At 35.3% G+C, this 20,590-nt stretch overlaps 3 protein-coding genes across 3 annotated transcripts; 2 read left to right on the top strand and 1 right to left on the bottom strand.

Moving 5' to 3' along the window:
• Nucleotides 1-23: 23 nt before the first annotated feature.
• On the top strand, nucleotides 24-1,807 carry LOC132294237 (transcription factor ICE1-like). The gene has a single exon (XM_059792019.1). The coding sequence runs from the start codon at nucleotides 663-665 to the stop codon at nucleotides 1,293-1,295; it is 633 nt and encodes a 210-aa protein (XP_059648002.1). The 5' UTR covers nucleotides 24-662; the 3' UTR covers nucleotides 1,296-1,807.
• Nucleotides 1,808-2,690: 883 nt separating this feature from the next.
• LOC132294236 (uncharacterized) lies at nucleotides 2,691-4,673 on the top strand. The gene has a single exon (XM_059792018.1). The coding sequence runs from the start codon at nucleotides 2,833-2,835 to the stop codon at nucleotides 4,576-4,578; it is 1,746 nt and encodes a 581-aa protein (XP_059648001.1). The 5' UTR covers nucleotides 2,691-2,832; the 3' UTR covers nucleotides 4,579-4,673.
• An 11,649-nt stretch (nucleotides 4,674-16,322) lies between these two features.
• LOC132295834 (F-box protein CPR1-like) lies at nucleotides 16,323-17,468 on the bottom strand. Its single transcript, XM_059794108.1, has one exon. The coding sequence runs from the start codon at nucleotides 17,466-17,468 to the stop codon at nucleotides 16,323-16,325; it is 1,146 nt and encodes a 381-aa protein (XP_059650091.1).
• Nucleotides 17,469-20,590: the final 3,122 nt, after the last annotated feature.

Below are 20,590 nucleotides of genomic sequence, written 5' to 3'. Positions count from 1 at the left end.
CATTGTTGCTTGGGGCTTGCTGATTAAAACTGGGATTCGCCAATAAATCCCTACACCGCCGTCCATCCTTTCTTTCTTTCTCTCTCCACCGCGGCAACTAATTTTTGGTTTTCTAAAGCAAACGCCTAATATATATGTGTGTGTGTGTATATATCTGTACGATTCAATCCCAAGCACCCAAATAGACTTAGTTCGTGTCATTCTGGTGACAACCAAAGCTTACCCTCTCAAACAGCTCATTTGCTTCTATTCATCACCACTGTACCATCTTCGGCTCCCCTGTTAATGCTTGCGATCAAGTACCTCTACAGCACTCCTCTTCCTCCACCACGACAATCAACACCACATCGTCACCGCCGTCGCTGTAGACCATGTCGTTGCCGGCCTTAATAGACCCTCGCCGCCTGCCTGGCAAAATCAGTAGTGCCACCATCATCGCCGCCGGCCCTGCAAAATTTGTACTCTGAATTTACTCCACGGTATTGATACTCTTTAATGTTCAAACTTCGAATCTCTCTATATCTCTCTCTCTTCAATTTCTCATCAAATTTGTACCCTGAAAAGCTACTGCCCTTTTTTCTTTACCTCTGGGCCTTCTCTCTCTTTCTCTCTAAAGAAGCAACAACCCAGAAAAGTAAAGCAGAGGAGAGAGAGAGCCTAAAATGCTACCAAAGGCTAACGACGTCGGTTGGATGGGAGGAGAAGACGACGACGCAGTTTCGTGGACAAGAAACAACAATGGAGATACAAAGGACGACGACATGAACGCTTCTCTCTCTACCTTCAAATCCATGCTCGAAAGTGACTGGTATATAAACAATGCTCTCAACCCATCTCACCAAGACATCCACACCATCCTAAACCACCATGAATTCAAGGACATGAACATGACCTTCTGTTCAAACCCAACTGACCACAATCTGTTGTTACAACCAATGGACTCGTCCTCCTCCTGTTCTCCGTCACAGGCGGCATTTTCCCTCGACCCATCACAGATACAGTCGTTTTTGCCACCCAAATCTTGTTGCTCTTCACTCTTTAATGTTGTTTGCAACAATCCTTTTGACAATGGCTTCGATTTAGGCTGTGACGCTACTTTTCTTGCAAATCAGAGCTCAAATTCCCCTGTTTTGATGGGTTTCAATAGTTTGAGTTCCCGAACTCACATGGCCACTCCGGAGTTGAATTCAAACTACGAGTTGAACGTTAAAGAGTATCAATACTCTGAATGTATAGAGAGATTCATGCGATGGCAAGCCTGTCGGCAACAGAATTGGGTCTCGATCTGTTTCTAAGGTTTGTGGTTGAGTGTGTCTGAATCTAGGGCTAGTTGAGGTGGGTGGTGGTGGTGGAGGGCATATAAAATTGGGGTATATAAATAATTTTAAGTAAAAAATAAAAATGAAAATGTCTCTATAATTTGTTGAGGGCAAATGTGATAGGACGAAGCAAACTTTGAGGGACGACGGTGCGCAGAAGGTATTGCCTGTAATTATCCTTAATTTTATGGGAGGTAAGTGTAATTATTCTAATTAAAAATTATATATATATTTATGAGAACCGAAGTGGTTCAAAAGGACTAAAGCACAAGACTAGCCTTGGCACACGAGTCGTCCACAAAACAATGGCATAAGTGGAGCTAAATTACAACCAAATAAGGCAAGCTGTCTGTTCCTCGTTGGTCTGCTATCCAAAGTTGAGTCCGATTCCAATTTCTAGATTGACAAGAGGTTTGATTAATTGCTGGCCTTAGTTGAAGTAATTTTTTCCATTATTGGTTCAGTTAATGGGTTTGGACTGGGACAAGTTTTAAAGTGAAAATTGTACTACTCGCACCCACCCTTTATAAAATGAGAAATTATTATTTTATTTTTATACCTTATGTTATATACAAAATTACCCTTTGGAAGAACATTAATATTTATTTGGTTAATTTAATACAATTTTATAAATTTTGAAAAAGTATTTATTTGGTTTATATGTTTAAAAATATGAGTAAAAATTTAAGAAATCATTTGATTTAGAATTTAAATAGGACAGCTGTTGTCTTCCAATCCAATTAAAAACAGTAAACGGGTGTAAAATGAGTAGGATACACAATAGCCAAACTTTTATATCATACTCCCTATTCTATAAACCAAATAAATTAAGCAAAATTAGATCTCATGTCCATTACGCTCTCCTTTTTATCAAAACACCATCACATGAGAGGTGACACTGACACATACTTCCCATATGGCCCCATCATTTGAAAAACTAGTACTATTAATGGTAGAACCAAAGGATCCAATGAAAATATATCTATATAATTTATATATATAATACTCTCAAATCTTTTAAAATCCTTTATAATTCACTGTCAAATATGTAACAGACAATTTGTAAAAATATGTGAGGAAAAGTTTATAAAGTAAGCTGCCACTGTTACTCACACGTGCACACTTTCTTGATATCACTAGGTATGCTTTTTTCACTTTCAGTTGATGGTTGGATACGAGGAAGGAAATCCCATCTCACGGAAATTAGAAAAATAGTACTGTAAATAATAAATGAATAAGCGGTATACTTGTAATTTGTGTCATTATATTGCTCTACCTCGTCAGACTTCGATGCCGACATCCTAGTCACATGCAATCAACAATCACAGTGAACCTTAATGACCTTAAAATCTCACCATTTCTACAAAATCCGCCATCTGCTTTTTAATCCACCCAAACAAACGCGCCGTACACTCACTACCTTCCTCCCATCACTTTCTTCACAAAAAGGGACAAAATAAAAGAAATCAGAAAAAACACTTATTAGAGAGAGAAAGTAGAGAGAGAGAAGAGAATGGAGCACCCCAACAGTAGCAGCGGCAGCAGAGCGGAGGCCGAGCGGTGGCTCCTCATCGCCGACAAGCTCCTCACCTCCCGCGACCTCATCGGCAGCAAGACATTCGCGATCCGAGCCCGCGAGTCCGACCCGGGCCTCGAATACGCCGACCGGATCCTCGCCGTCGCCGACACACTCATCGCCGCCGAGAGTCGGTTCAACAATCAGCACGACTGGTACTCGATCCTCCAACTTGTCCGTCCGACTCACGACTTGCAGCTCATCGCCACACAGTACCGCCGACTCGCACTTCTCTTGAACCCTAACCGGAACAAGCTAGCCTTCGCCGACGAAGCCTTCAAGCTCGTCTCCGACGCCTGGTCAGTCCTCTCCAACCCCTCCAGAAAATCTCTTTATGACAATGAACACAATTTGTGCCCGAAGCTCGATCCGATTGTGGAGATCGGGTTGAGCCGAGCACCAGAACACCCAAAACAACAAGAAGAAGATTATAATAAAGTAAATCAGCAACAACAGCCCGTTTGGAAAAGCCCTAGGCGTACTAATATGAATGATAAGGATCAAGTAAATCAACAACAACAAACCATTTGGAAAAGCCCTAGGAGTACTAATATGAATGATAAGGATCAAGTAAATCAGCAACAGCCCGTTTGGAAAAGCCCTAGGAGTACTCGTATCAATGATAAGGATGAAGTAAATCAGCAACAACAAGCCGTTAGGCGAAGCTCTAGGAGTGTGAATATCAATGATAAGGATCAAGTAAATCAGCAACAACACACCGGTAGGCGAAGCCCTAGGAGTACTAATATAAATGATAAGGAAAAAGTTGTGACAGAGGAGCCTGGCATTCATAATACTGATAATCAAACTTCGAGTTTTTGGACTGCATGCCCATATTGTTATTACATGTATGAGTATCCTAGGGTTTTCGAAGATTGCACACTTCGGTGTCAGAATTGCAGTAGAGCATTTCATGCGTTAGTGATTCCGTCGCCGCCACCGATTTCTGAGGGGAAAGAGGCGTATTTTTGTTGTTGGAGTCTTTTCCCCTTGGGGGTTTCGATGTCGAATTTGGAGAAAAATAAGGGTGGGGTTCGGAATTGGACACCATTTTCACCCATGTTTACTTGTCCTCAAGTCGTCCCAAGGCAGAATGTGGTTGACGGAAATGTTGATGTTGTGGAGGAAAATGTGAATGTTACTGCTCCAAGATCAAAGAAGGTGAATAGTCGGAAGAGCTTGGCACCTAGGATTTATATTGAAGAGGACCAGGATGCTTTTGTGGAGATATCAGAAAGTGATGATTCTGATGATGAATGGGGTAGTACTAGAAAGAAGAAGAAAGCCAAAAATGTGAAGGGAAAGGATTTGCCAGCTAAAAATATGAAGACACCTCAAGTGGAAAAAGGAAAGAATGTTAGAGGGGGTAGTGGTGAAAACTCAATGCCCGGGGCTGTAGTACAAGATGGTTTAGGGGTGTCAAATGTGTCATACGCTGGTGCAAGCAAGAAAGCAGTGCCATCAAAGAAGCAAACGGTGAAGGTTGCAAAAGAATCGGGGAAGCTGGATTTGAACGTTGAATTTAGTAATGAGGTTGAAGAGCCTGTGCTGGGAATGAGTGAAGGAAATGCTGCAGGGAATGGGGAAGAGGATGGCATCGAATTCTTTGAGGGCCTCGATGAATTCCTGAATACGCTGCCGATACTTTCTGTTGTTGGGGACAATAAGGTTAAGGCTACCTAATAAAGTAAGCCTCCTTTTGTTGTTGTAGTAGTTATTGCATGTACTTTTGTAGTAATGGATATAATTTATGGCAGTAATTTTTATTTATCTTTTAACTTGTTTGATCCTGTTGTGGTTGGGTACAACTTTACCTGTAACAATTACATCCTTTGCATATATGGAGCAGATGCAGTGAAAAGGTGTGCTGTGTAGGTCTCCCTTTACTGAATTTGAAGTTCAATACGGTTTGATAGTTAATCATGACAGGACCTGGTTGAACTGAACCTTTAATTGTCTCTATTCCATTATTCACTCCATACTTTACCCAAAGCGTCCACTAAGGAGTCACGCGGTTGCTTCTTATTTTTAATTCAAGTTTTGTCTTTAAATTACCGACTTAATTACTAAATCCTTGTATTTTATTTATCGATTGTTGTTTTCTTTAACAATGGCCTAGTAGGCCATGTGCTTTCTGGTTGGTATCTCAATGTTGATAACTGATTCTAGACTCTCGCTTGTTGTGTAGAGAGAAAAAAGCCCCTCTTTATCATAATGGATCTGAGTTTCCTTATAGTTTGTCACTAGACCTGGCAACATGGTTAGATGGGGCTGAGTTGCTGTCTCAGTGATCAATGATCGGGCTGTTTTTACTCATAATATTTTTAGGTTATAATTTTTTCTTTTCCCAAGAAGATGAAGCTAAAATATTAGTTCCACCCTGGAATATAATAGAGACCTATAATAGGAAGTCTTTTATCTGTTATGTTTTAAATCTTCTTTCCTTATCCCCAGTCTTAAAAGAGAAGGCCTTGTTTGTGTTACAGTGTTTATTTTCAATATCTCTGATAACCAACTCATCAGTGTCTTCAAGAACAGGCTAGAGCAGGCAAGTGGTTACCACACTTACAAATATCAAGCAGGACTGCATAAGATTGAAAAGAGTACAAGAATAGCTTCTTCATATCTGCCCCTTCACGTTTTTCACTTGGATTATATTGTTTCCAAAATTTTAAGATTGTTTTCAACATTTATATATTTTTTTAATTTCTTTTTTATATTAGTTGTTGACAGTTTTTCTTAAATGTTGGCTCAATTGGTTCCTAGACTCCTAGTTGTTAATTACATCTTATTCTTTTATTCGTAGGATTACAAAAGTAGCTTCCGTATTATGAAAAGACTGAACAATCCTAGTTGTTATCCTTCTAAGTTGTTTGTTATGTTTCTATTTTTCGTTTGATGTGCTTTCTGATCTTAAGTGGGTATATATTTTTTTTATTGTTTTTTGTTATTGTTCTTTTCTACTAAATGTTGAAGATGACCACACATTCTATGTGGGGAGAAGGGTAATTAATTAGGTGGCTTTCCCAATCCAAGGGTACCTATTTAGGTCTTCCCCAAGCTGGTTGTCCATGACAGTATGCTAATAGATTCCTCATTTTGGTCATGCATGAAATGATGCGACACTGGGCTGGATTGGTAGTTATGTCTTTTTCTCTTTTGCTATATCCCTGCCTCCGTAAATGAGAGCCAAATTTATTCACTTTCCTCTTGCCTATTGGTAGGCTTCTTGATTTAATTCTATCGTTCATGCAAAAGTGTCTATCCTAATTATTATACCTTCAATTAACACTGCCACTTAAGTCCCGTATTGTTTGTCCTTTTTCATATATTGACAGAACATTCAACACAGGTTGACTACAGTTTGAGAAAAGAAGAAAATAGACAACTACAATGAAACAAATGAACAGAAACATAAGTACTGCTCTCTCTCTCTCTTTCTCTCAATTTTTCTGTCTCTAGTTTTTTCAAAAACAATTCTTTTTTCTCTTCCCAGTTTTTCATTATCTTTTTGCCTGCTACTGGTGGGTCTATCAGACTTGCAAAGTGTATCTCTCTCTTCCAAGTTTTTCATTATCTTGTTGCCTGCTACTGGTGGGTCTATCAGGCTTGCAAAGAGTATTAGATGACTTTGTAAAAGTGTCCTTGCCTTGTCAATGCTTAAATGGGGATGCATGTAATCTCCATGTATACCCTTCTGCACAGGTGATATTATCCTACAGGCTATGGAACAGGCTCAAAAGATAATGGTGTTGTCATCCAACTTAGACAGGTAAGGAAGTTAATATTGTTATTGGAGGATTTAATTTTAATATATCAATTTCCGTATTCATTAATATTACCAAATTTCTGAATCTTTGATGAAATATTTGCGATTGCTTTGGGAATTTCTGGTTTAATATGGTATTGCCATTACTACTCGTGTCTGACTTATTATTAATGTTTTTACCACTTTCAACTGTTATTCTCATGGAAACAGATCTTAAAAAGATGAAGTGTCTTTGATGAACCTATTTAAAGTTGCCTTGTTGTTTTTGGAACTGTATAGCATGCAATAGGTGGTCAGTATATTACAACTGATGAATGCACTCCAGCAACATATGTTATATTCCAAATTTCTCTTTTACCTATTAATCATAGTTTCTTGCCTTTCGCATACTCTATTGCTTCAAGAGTTTCGGATTGAATTCTTTAGTGCATCCAACTTTGAAGTCATAGCCTTGCCACAAAATATATATATATATATATATATATATATATATATACCTTTGTTGAAACTTGCTGATTACTTTCTGTTTAATATACTATAGAGTTTAGGATAGAAACTTGCTGATTAATTTCTGAATATGATGAATACTCTATTGCTTCAAGAGTTTAGGATTGAATTCTTTAGTGCATCCAACTTTGAAGTCATAGCCTTGCCACAAAATATATATATATATATATATATACCTTTGTTGAAACTTGCTGATTAATTTCTGATTAATATACTATAGTGTATAGAGTTTAGGATAGAAACTTGCTGATTAATTTCTGAATACGATGATTACGTTCCTCTACGTTGTATTAACTACCGCACGATTCCTCATTGAGTTCATTTGACCTTAAATTGCACCATTTTGTGGTAATCAAAGTTAGTGAGTTGTTTAATGACGATTAGTACCCATTTCATCAATTCAGCTGATTGGGGAATATACATAATGATTTGACCCTAGAGAAGTGCATAATAAAAACTTTTGCATACACCTGATTACCACACAGGTAACGAGCCTGACTTTGTGGTTAATAAATGATAGTTGCGAAAGGTAGAGTGGAGGCGAAGAAAGATGCACAAGAAATGTAGATTCAAAAGGTGGCACTAAGAGAAGCTTACTGTGAGCGGACCGAGAAATAAAGCAATGCCAGATACAGAACATAAAGGGTTGAGAAATTGCATTCATGTAGAGTAGAGGCATAAAAGAAAATTAGTAACTTCCATTAACCAAAAAATTTGCAAAAAGCTTCCTAACAATGAAAAGGTACTTCCCATTAACTGTTAAAACTTTCTTCCAAATTCATGGAGTTTATCTCAAATATGGTCCAGAGTAAACGGATACTGATGTTGGATTCTAATGCTAAGAAAAATAATAGAATGTTTGATGTTTGTTATTTCAGATTATATGGCTTAACTTTTATATTCCATAATTTTGTTTTGAAATATCCTTGACACTCTGTGACTCCAAATAGTTAAACTCTCATACTTGCATGTATTTATGGGATATTGCTTGGAGTGCGAGCGTACTAGTCTTATGATGTTATTTCTGGGAGATTTCATATTTTGTGTTTATGTTTCTTTTCGAGGTTTTTATCTGTACTTTGTCAATTTTACTCCTCAAGTTTCCTCCAGGTTTTGTGATCAGATTCTGTCGGTATTGCTAACCTAAATTCTGTATTGAATTCTATATTTCTATGAATAGTGCATCTATTTTTTATTTTATTTTATTTTATTATTATTATTATTTTCACTTATATGCAGCTTTTTCCTTCCTTTGGCAGCCTATTAATTAAAAATCTTTATCTATGTTGAATAGCGGGTAATTATGAAATTTTTCTCATGTCTGTAAGACTGTTATACGTGTTCATATTCATGGTTATTTCATTGATTTACTAACAGATAGTGATATCCTGTTTTGTTCACGTTCAGTTTCTATTATATTGTGGGGGGTTTTGTTCTTACTCAGTAGTTGGCTATGAAAGGTTTTAAATAATTTTGTGTACATTGCACCTGGTTAACCTCATAGAAGAAAAGATGGACATAATAAAAGGTACCTTGTATAGCTATGTGAAATCCATTAGGAGAAATAGTCCAGGAAATCTCAAATCTGTATGCACAAGGTTACCCGTTTTTGTTATTTATGTTGCTCCTTGCATTAAATTAGTATGAATATAAGTTCTTAATGATTAATTTGATTTAAGAAAATTTCCACCATTCTCTTTGTGTCTTGAACTAATTACCTGCTCCTCACATGTTTGCACTGTGCTCTGTTTTGTGCTTCGCCTTTGAGCGCCAAGGCTTTCTTGGTTAACCTGAGCAAACCACCCTGATGAGCGCTATTTGCTCGGTTAGCATCAAGTGAGAAGGCACTGAAGAAGGACTTATGTAAAATCTACATTAGTTCAAGGTATGAGAGATCCATTCTTTAACCAGGCTTGGTCTATGGACTTATGAACATATATGGTGCAGGTTATGATGATATCTAATCTTTAGTAGTGTTAGCTTGGTGGTACTCCTGATCACGCAGAGCATGCAAATATGTTGATCATCAAAAACTTGTGTGGATGAGTCGATGACACTACTACATACATTATCTTATGTTTGGCAGCACCGAATTGGGGTGGAATTAGAAGAATTTTAGGACAAAGTTCGAACTAAATTTCCGTCACACAATTTAATTTGGTGCTGCCAAACATAACATAACCATACAATTTACAATATTTATGGGTATATGGTATCCTTCAAAATGAAACTCTAGAAGTTTCAGCCTTTGTAACCTCCCAAAAGCATACGTACAACAATTGCTTCTTTTTAGATACCTTTTAAACAATAAAGCTTAAAATCACCAAGCCAGAGAATCGAATCAAATCAAATCGTTGCTTAAAGTTTTTAGACTTCAAAGCAAAATAAAGCTCGCTCCTGATGGAAGGATGATTAACATCAGGGAGCAGTGGAGGATAATACAAATCATTTTATGTGGTTCAAAGCCAATTTTATCCTAATAGTACTATTAACTATTAAGAGTTGACTAATTGACATTCAATTTCTTCAATTATTCTATAACATTTATGATTCCAAAAATAGAAACTGATTTAGTAAAAAAAAAAAAGAAAATGCTTTAAATTGACTTGTGGGAACTACTAGTGCTCTTTTCGGTCCTCTGTAGTTTCTTCTAGACTTTTTCTGTGTCTGTGCATCCATCAATGGCATCAAAATGAGACAGAAGTGCATTTTTGGTGTGCTTTTGTAACATTCAGATTCTAAAAAACACAAAAAACTTATCAAAGAAAACATTTAGCCTATCATGTATAAATTGTATTGGTACTCTTAGGATCAACATCAACCTTGTGTATTTTAATCTTTTGTGTGCAACTTACTGTCACAATATCGTTGATGCATAAATCATGAAATAATTGAATTAGTCATAAATCAAATTGCACCCCCAAAAAGCTCAAAAAATATAAAATTCCTGAAATAATTGAATTAGTCAACAAATAGGTGTATATGGATTGAACACAATACAAAGTACTTCTATCAAAGTATCAACTCCACCACATCACTCACTAGCTGTGCATAGATTTCTTTCATTCAAAGTTGCTGTTAAACTTTGAATGAAAGAAATCTATGTACAGTTAGCAAGTGATGCGGTGTAGCTAATATTATGATAATTTCTTTTATAAAAAAAGATAATTCATATGAAAACTGAAACATAAATCAAATACAATCTCCAATTAACAAAAATAAAAATAAATAAATAAATAAATAACATTGAAAGCAAGATGAACTTTATATCTAGTATAATAGATACAAAAAGATAATTTACTGCCAGAATAGGAAATTAACCCTTCAAAATCTATCTCGCTGGAGAGATGGAATCTATTTTGAATTTGGTACTGGAAGCTCGGTTTTGAACACAATGTCCACCATTTCCATTACCATGTGGAAAAAGAATCTCCCCTACCATCAACTAAGAAAATGTATTCTCGCTAACCTCAATTCATTTTCTACAAAATTTCATGCAATTAGAACCCGAGTTATTATTTAAAAATCAAGTGCAGATTAGAATTAATTTCTCTGACAAGTATATGTTATCTCGGTATATATATATATATAAAGAGAAAGAAACTGTACAGAGCTACACAAGGGGAAATTTACAAAGAGAAAAGTGAGCTCCAAAGAAGAGAGAAGCTAAAGAACAATTGTAGCCCCAGGAAGTACAAAACAATCGGAAGGCAAAAGCCCAACCCACAAAAAAATAATCATAAAAGGAGATAGAAATTAAAGCACAATTAGAGTCCATTGGAAAGCCCAAAATAATTAGAGGCCAAAAGTCCAACCAACAAAAACAATAACCATTTAACTGTCAAGCTAAAGGACAGGCGGGAAGCATGGACAAACTTGGGACACAGAGAAGCAGCTAATTGTCAAAGAAGAACAGATTTGTTTGACTAGAATCAATCAAAGATCTTTCTTTTGGGCCATTGAATTGGCATTACCCATACTTTAGATAGAAAACAACAGTCTAACAAAAAACACAAGATTAATCAGAGAAAATCCAAGTTTTGACCAAAACTTGTAACTTTTTCACATTTAAAAATTGCACAATCATTTATAATTTACTTATATATATATATATATATATATATATATATATATATATATTGTTATTATATTTCGTTTCAAGTCAATATTGTCTGCAAGCTACAAGAGTTTTCGTCACTTATCTAGTCAAGGATAGGGATAGACGATTATGCCGGAAAGAAAGAACATATAAAAGGGGAATTCCCCCTCAAAAGAAAAAACAAAACTACACAAAACCAACAAGTCCAACATATAGGCCCAAGAAGCCAACTATGAAATCAAATCCACTATGTACCACACCCGTAGTCATTCAAAGCATGGCAGAGCAGGTTCAAAAACAGGTCAAACGTCTGCATAGAGTACCCTAACATGCTATTGCCAAATTGAACAGTGTGATATATATATATATATATATATATATATATATATATATATATATATATATGACTAAACAAACACTATAGGATATTGTTAAATCTAAGAGAAAAAGATGAATGGCTTAGTTAGGCCGCGGTCCAACGATGCTTAATATATGACAGAAGCAGCTATATAGTTGAACATGTGAGAAGACAACACTATCGAAATGTGTTTAGGTTAATCAAGTGGTTATTTGACACTAACGTAACGGATCTAAAGGATTTCATTTGGAAAAGAAAATGTGTTTATACTAATGAATTCGGGTCCATGACCATGGGTTCCAATGCACTAGGTCTTGTAGCACTTACCACTCAGGCTCTATTAATTAGTATTACACATAAGAAAATAATATGAAATATAGTGTTAAACCCTAAACCCTGTAAGAGAAAAAAGATGAGCGGTGTAGTCAAACGGTGCTAAATATATGAGAAGACAACACTATCCAATCGTGTTAAACCTTAAAAAAAAAAAAAAAAAAAAAAAAAAAAAAGAAAAAGAAAAAGAAAAAGAAAAAAAGGGGTAAGTTAATTACATATAAATACTTGTCTTACCAAAAGTGATTTATATAGTCTCTGTGTCATTAATAATAGCTTGTTAAATATAAAGTACCTAAACTCTATATAAGAGAAAAAGAATGAGTGGTGCCGGTACTAAATATGTAAGAAGACAATAGTATTGTAATGATTCGAATTTGAGGGTCTGAATTGTTAACCGGGTCATTATCCGAACCCAAAGTCATTTAAGGACGTTGTGGTCAATTTGAAGTAGTGCTCTACTTAGACACAAGATTAATCAGTCTAACAAAAAACAGAAGATTAATCAGAGAAGATCCAAGTTTTGACCAAAACTTATTAACTTTTTCACATTTAAAAATTGCACCATCATTTATAATTTACTTACGCTAAAAATGGTCATTTTTTATAAATGTTATTATATTTTCAAGTCAATATTGTCAGCGAGAGCATCCGTCACTTATCTAGTGAAGGATAAGGATTGACGATCATGCCGGAAAGAAACTAACATAGATGCTAAAAGAATGATCAAACTCTGTTTCTTATTTTATTTTTTTTATATTTTATTTTGGTGCAAGTTTGATATTATATAGAGGAGTTTTTTATAATTTAATTTTAAAATTTTATAAGTATGAATTCAAAAAAATATAAATTTAAAAATATAAAATGCAATAACAAAAAATTTAGCAGAATCATGCCTCACTGTCCATCCGTGCCCGCATATTGTTGTTTGTCAAGGAATTAAAATATAGAAAAAACATGTCTGCTTGAAAATCGATCAACCGAACTAGACTCAATGAAATTGTGGACTTGTGGGCAGCCCTTAGACCTGTGCTCAACCAAGTAACTAGCGTGTAAGCCCAAGGAAAGCCCAAAGAAATGTCCAAAACAATTGGAGGGCAAAGCCCAACCAGCAAAAACAGTAACTGTCAATCAAAAGGAAAGGCGGGAACCATCCACAAAATTAGGGCAACATTTGGACAGAGACAAGCAGTAATTGTCAAAGAACAGATTTCTCACTTGAATCAAATAAAGAATTGGGGAGGTTCCAAATGCTAGCAATTAATTGGGTGTGGGACCATTGACAGCAACGAATATAAAACAGGACCATTGAAATTGTGTTAGATATAACCCATACATTGAAATAATTCTACAAGTTCAAGAAAAAAAGAAAAGAAAAAGAGATTAATCAGAGAAGAACCAAGTTATGAGCAAAACTTATAACTTTTTTACATTTAAAAAGTGCACAATCAATCTTCCCTGTACTTCTACCCTCATTCAAGACTATAACAACTCATAAGTAGTTATGATTTAATGCTTGATATGATTAAATTACATGCAATTTTTATTTGAATCTTCCCAAATCGTAAGAAATTACTAGGCAACATGCCACATGTACATGTGGTATTTCAGCGATATAAAGATAATTTGAAGAACCGAAAAGTTTAACTTTACACAAATACAATGACACCATTTTCAAATTGAAATACATTATCATTCAAAATGGAATTTAGATGCAGATTTAACTTTCACATTACATCTGCCTCAACAATAACAAAAACAAAAGAAGTAAGAACATATCTCTTATTTACCGATGAAAAATAAAAAAATAAAAAAAATAATACATACATATCTCACAATTTCTTCTTATCCTTTGTGGCATCAATATTGTCTGCAAGCTATAAGAGTATTCGTCACTTATCTAGTCAAGGTAAGGATAGACGATCATGCCGGAAAGAAAGAACATATCAAAAGAAAAAACAAAACTACACAAAACCAACAAGTCCAACACATAGGCCCAAGAAGCCGACTATGAAATCAAATCCACTATGTACCACACCAATAGTCATTCAAAGCACGGCAGAGCAGGTTCAAAAACAGGTCAAAGGTGTGCAAAGAGTACCCAAACATGCTATTGCCAAATTGAACAGTGTGATGAATATATGAGTAAACAAACACTATAGGATATTGTTAAATCTAAAAGAAAAAGATGAATGGTGTAGTTAGGCCACGGTTCAACTATGCTTAATATATGACATGAGCAGCCGTATAGTTAAACATGTGAGAAGATAGCGCTATCGAAATGTGTTTAGGTTAATCAAGTGATTACTTGACGCTAACGAAACGGACCTTAGAAGATTTCATTTGGAAAAGAAAATGTTTTATACTAATGGATTCGGGTCCATGACCATGGGTTCCAATGCACTAGGTCTTGTAGCACTTACCAATCAGGCTATATTAATTAGTATTACACATAAGAAAATAATATGAAATAGTGTTAAACCCTAAACTCTGTAAGAGAAAAAAGATGAGCAGTGTAGTCAAATGGTTCTGAATATATGAGAAGACAACACTATCCAATCGTGTTAAACCTTAAAAAAAAAAAAAAAAAAATGAAAAAAAAAGAAAAGAAAAGAAAAGAAGGTAAGTTAATTACATATAAATACTTGTCTTACCAAAAGTGATTTATACAGTCTCAGTGTCATTAATAATAGCTTGTTAAATATAAAGTACCTAAACTCTATAAGAAAAAAAGAATGAGTTGTGTCGGTAGTAAATATGTAAGAAGACAATAATATTATAGTGATCCGAATCTGAGGGTCCGAATCGCTAATAGAATCCTTACCCGAACCTAAAGTCCTCTAAGAGTATTGTGGTCAATTCCAAATAGTGCTCCACCTAGACACAAGATTAATCCGTCTAACAAAAAACACACAAGATTAATCAGAAAAGATCCAAGTTTTGACCAAAACTTATAACTTTTTCACATTTAAAAATTGCACAATCATTTACTATTTACTTACGCTAAAAATGGTCATTTTTTATATTATTGTTATTATATTTTCAAGTCAATATTGTCTGCAAGCTACAAGAGCATCCGGCACTTATCTAGTCAAGGATAAGGATAGACGATCATGCCGGAAAGAAACAACATAGATGCTAAAAGAATGATCAAACTCTTTTTTTTTTTTTTTTTTTTTTTTTTTTTTTTGGTACAAGTTAGATATTATATAGAGGAGTTTTTTATAATTTAATTTTAAAATTTTATGAACATGAATACAAAAAAATACAAATTTAAAAATATAAAATATAATAACAAAAAATTTCAGCAGAATCATGCCTCACTATCCATCCGTGCCCGCATATTGTTGTTTGTCAAGGAATTAAAAGATAGAAAAAACATGTCTGCTTGAAAATCGATCCCGAACTAGACTCAATGGAATTGTGGACTTGTGGCCAGCCCTTAGACCTGTGCTAAACCAAGTAACTCGCGTATAAGCCCAAAGAAATGTCCAAAACAATTGGAGGGCAAAGCCCAACCCGCAAAAACAGTAACTGTCAATCAAAAGGAAAGGCGGGAACCATCAACAAAATTAGGGTAACATTTGGACAGAGACAAGCAGTAGGGCACCAAACTAGGGATACAGTAACCTACCTCACAGCTACAACACTAGGTTAGGCGAGAAGAACAATTCCTCTCACTAGAATCAAATAAAGAATTGGGTAGGTTCCAAATGCTAGCAATTAATTGGGTGTGGGACCATTGACAGCAACGAATATAAAACAGGACCACTGAAATTGTGTTAGATATAACCCATACATTGAAATAATTCTACAAGTTCAGGGAAAAGAAAAAAAAAAAAGAATTAATCAGAGAAGAACCAAGTTATGAGATAAACTTATAACTTTTTTACATTTAAAAAGTGCACAATCAATCTTCCCTGTACTTCTACCCTCATTCAAGACTATAACAACTCATAAGTAGTTATGATTTAATGCTTGATATGATTAAATTACACGCGATTTTCATTTGAATCTCCCCAAAACGCAAGAAATTACTAAGCAACATGCCACCTGCACATGTGGTATTTCAGCGATATAAAGGTAACTTGGAGAATCGAAAAGTTTAACAATACACAAATACAATGACACCATTTTCAAATTGAAATACATTATCATTCAAAATGGAATTTTGATGCAGATTTAACTTTCACATTACATCTGCCTCAACAATAACAAAAACAAAAGAAGAAACAACGAACACAAGTCTAAAAATATGACTAAGATGAGTAAATAACTCACCTCACCTCTTATTTACCGAAAAAAAAAAACATACATATCTCACAATTTCTTCTTATCATTTGTGGCATCACAAAAATCTGCTAGGATGAGGATGATGTGAAAAACGAATCTCCCTTGTCAAGTAGAACAAGACTCTCCACATAAGAATGTAGATAAGAAATTCGACGAGCATGGATTCCAGTATCCGTAGCTTGCTGGTTCTCAAGATTATAAGACACCAGATCGTTTTTGTGATTTACTTGCAGAAGTTCGCCGTTCCTTCTGAAGCCTATCTGTGTCAAATTCAGATCCGAAAAATTAACAGTACATCGTTTTGTCCAAGTTCCCATTTTGCAACACTCCATTGTCCACACATCACACTCGCACAATGTACTCCAACCAAAATTATAAAGACACAGTGATTCCCCAAAGACCGTAATACATGGATATCTACACCGAGCACTACCTTCCGGCAGCATTACCTCTGTAAAAACTTCATCACACATTCCGAATTGCAAAAGACTATAAACCAATTTCCCCTCGGTTTTCCTATATGCAGTCCAATAGGCAGCTCCGTTCATGATTGTAGGTTGCCAATCAGCAATACAACACGAAGGGGCAGAGACATCAATTTTTCTCCAAGAGTCCGTGCTTAGACTATAAACCTCAACCAGGAACGGAGTGTTGGATGGATCATCCGTGGCTGGTCGGACGCACACAAACTTCACTACCTTGTAGTCATTACCACGGTAGTCGAAGCCAAAGGCTATAAAGGTACTATGAGTATCCACAGGGAGATCAATTATTTGAGATTTTGGGAGGGTTTTCAATATTCTAAGTGCCGGGTTCCATAAATATATGGTGCTTGATGCAGTTAATGGTCTCTCAGACAAGCATACTAACCCATTACAAGACCCGTATATATCTAAGTTTTTGAAATCTAGTGGAAGCTCGGGTTGAAAATACTGAGCAAACGATTCATCATCGTAACGTATTGAGTAACAGACATTATAATTGTTATGCAGCTCATATTTGTACCTGAGGAGGAGATAGTTGTTGGTTGAGCTCGTCTGGTATTTGAGATGTGCATCAATGAAGGTACGATCGGTGATGAGAGAGTACCATGATTTGCAGGTTGACCTCAACTGTAGCAGTGATTTTGCCGGTAGTGTAACGAGGATCTGAATCAAGATTTGTTCAGGAAGGGAGTGAATATTAGGCCTTGATGATGATGATGATGCTGCCATTTTCAGTTGGCTTTCGCAGCTGCAAAATGGGGAGGATCAAAAGCAGGCCAATTGTATGTGATGGAATGTGAGAATTAGCAGTGATTTTCAGGCTTGTTTATTGAATTCACAAGTGGCCACACATTTATAGGGAATTGGAAAGTGACTACTAACCATTTCGTTAGGGATAAGAGTTGACCCAGTTAGCCGTCCTCTTGAATATTATACTTGAATATTATACCTGAATATTATACTTAGTCAAGTGGCAGTGTGGCTTATTATACTAGTCAAGTGGCGTGTAAGACCAGGAAAAAACAGAAAAAAGAAAAAGAAAAAGAAAGTGGCATGTAAGACAGCTATGAATTGCTCTAACCAAATTGATAATCAATAGACTAGACCACCCACCACACGATGCAGAGAATATACAACCACATTTTGTCCAGTTTCAGACTCTTTGTTAATTTAGTGGCAAAATTATTTTTATACAACCATATGGACTTGACCTTCTCTTTCTTTTTTCTTTTTTTATTTATAAAAAAAGGAATAAAAGATAAAAAAAAAAATTAAAAAAAAAGCTATAGACTTGACTTAGAAAATTTGAAAACTTGAAAACACACCTTACATTGTTTACAACATTAAAAGTTTTTCACATTAAAACTTGTCTGAGAGTGAGAGGATTAATTCTGGATAAAGCCCCTGACAACACACACAAAATAGCTTCAAAGAAGTTGCTACATCCCAGTAGTTTAGGAGTAGTTGTCGTCATCATCAATATCGTTGCCAGCAATTAGTTTAGTTTAGAAGTATTCGGTAGAATTTAAGAATGGGTGAATAGTTACAGAACATATATAGGCCATAATCTAGAGCAAAAACAAGGAGGGGATTGGCTTGAAGACAAGAAGAAAATGAGGGCTTACCATCCAAGACTTATACAGGAATATAATTAAGTCATTCATCCAAATAATAAGCAGAGGAAAAAAAAAAAAATTCAAATTGATAAGCAATTACAGCTTGCTGTCAAACTGTGCTGAAGTGGCAAGGATGAAAGGCAGATGTGGTAGCAATTGTCAATAGACTGAGGCAGGTGCCTTCCATGGTAGGTAGGGAAGCTGCAGGGCATAGTTCTAGATGAAAGGCAGACGTGGTAGCAATTAGCAACTTAGCATGTACATACTGTTGTTTCAACTAGTCTAGAGAAGCGGCGCAGCACCGGAAATAAATTTGTGATTTTTAGGTGCGTAGGATAACATTGTACTTGTGGTGATAGAGTTTGCTAGAACAATTTTGCTGCTGCAGTAGTTGTCAGTGCAGGTATATAAGAGTATTTTATTGGGATTTTTATAAATACATGGGCTTAAGGTCCAAATGTTACTTTAAAATGGAAACAAGGTCTTAAAGTTTCGATTATTGATTTGACCAATGCAATATTTCTCTAAAATGGATTTTACTTTTTACTTTAAACCACTCAACAACTTATAATATTATAAGAGATCCTAAAAATATTTTTATTTTATATTGACCTTAAATTTTGGAATATACTTGCTAAAAGATCCTTGAATAAAGTAAGATTTTCACAATATCTTAATATGGACTTACAGACTTCTTTGACAAAAGATCTTATATATAAATTAAATTTAACGAAACAGTATAAGCTCTGATACCAAAATTGAGTTGGATCCTACCGAATAGAAGCAAGCAAGATAACATAGAAATAAAATAACAATTAAATAACAGAAATGACTACCGAACCTGATAACGCCTTGTAGAAACGCCTGAACACCGGCAAAGAACTGGCCAACAAGCCAACAGTTCGAGTCAACTCACAGAAGAAATTGTTAACTTAAAACTACGGCTGCTTGTACTGGTTGGATTCAAGAAAATTCTAGGATCTACACTGTCTGACTAAATAAAACCTATATATTTAATCTTTTGTTGACAAAAATCTTTTGCCCGAAAGTGCTTAAAATACTAAATAGGGATAAGAAAATTCTTGGAGTGGAAGCAAACTGGATGATTTAGTTCATAAGAAATATATACAGAGATACACACTGTTTGTACATGGATACTCGCTTCACACAATATTTTACAGAAAGAGAACACTCGGAAATAAAACTGAAAGAAGTCACAAAAGAAACACACTGGAAACTGCAGAAAAGCTTGATGATTCTAGACTTGTGTAACGACCCAAATGGGATACCAAAATAATAATAAAAATCTATAAAAAATTTCGGCATGACCTCCGCAGAAAATGTTTCTAAACAACCTGTTGAAATACAAAAAAATAATTACAATGGCCTCCTTAGGCCTTAAATCCAACATATCCTGTCCCAACGCAATATACATATATTATATCATATCTCCAAAGTGACTACATACATACAAAATCCCATTCCTCCATCTCATCCAACAAGGAACATACGTTGGTTACATTAAGTTACAGTCCAAAAAGCGTAGTTAGAATTTAAAAGTCCATGGCTTACAACATTATACTAATTAAACTAAAGTTTTACGAGTTAGTTAATATTACATTTACAAAATATTAGAGAGTTTTAATACAAAAGATAGCAAAAAAAAAATAAAATAGGTCTCCGTGCTCGTCTAAAATCGTGGTGGATCGTCGTCCGCCACCTCTTTTCCATGTCCTGAAAAATGTTAGAAATAATGGGGTGAGCATAAGCTCAGTAGGAAGTGTCTAAGACACACTTCTTATATCCCCGTGAATCCATACAAGGAATAAATTAAAATTGAAAGGGATCATGCTATAAGGAAACATACACTCTCAAATACAATAACAAGTATGTAACAAATAACACCCAATCACAAGTTTACCACAATGTCATGAAGTGCAATATGCAAACGTTACTCCCCATTTTCCAAAACATTTCCGTTTCAACTTCCAAAACCGTTAGTGTAATCCGACCCAAGGCACCTCCAAGGCGTCGCATCCGGCCTAGTTAGCTCAACCATGATCCCTTCTAGACTACACTAACACCACGGACCACTAGGCGCCTCCTAGGCGTCCGGTTTTCGCAAACTCCTTTAAAAAAATATTTTCCCCAAAATAATTTCGTTTGTTCAAAAATATATATATATATATATATATACATATATATATATATATATTTTTTTTTTCCTTTCTCTTT

Source organism: Cornus florida, unplaced genomic scaffold (assembly GCF_030987335.1).
Source record: "Cornus florida cultivar Cherokee Brave unplaced genomic scaffold, ASM3098733v1 CherokeeBrave_3.0.0_Hap2_Chr02, whole genome shotgun sequence".
NCBI lineage: Eukaryota > Viridiplantae > Streptophyta > Magnoliopsida > Cornales > Cornaceae > Cornus > Cornus florida.
This window is presented reverse-complemented; position numbering and strand designations above follow the sequence as displayed.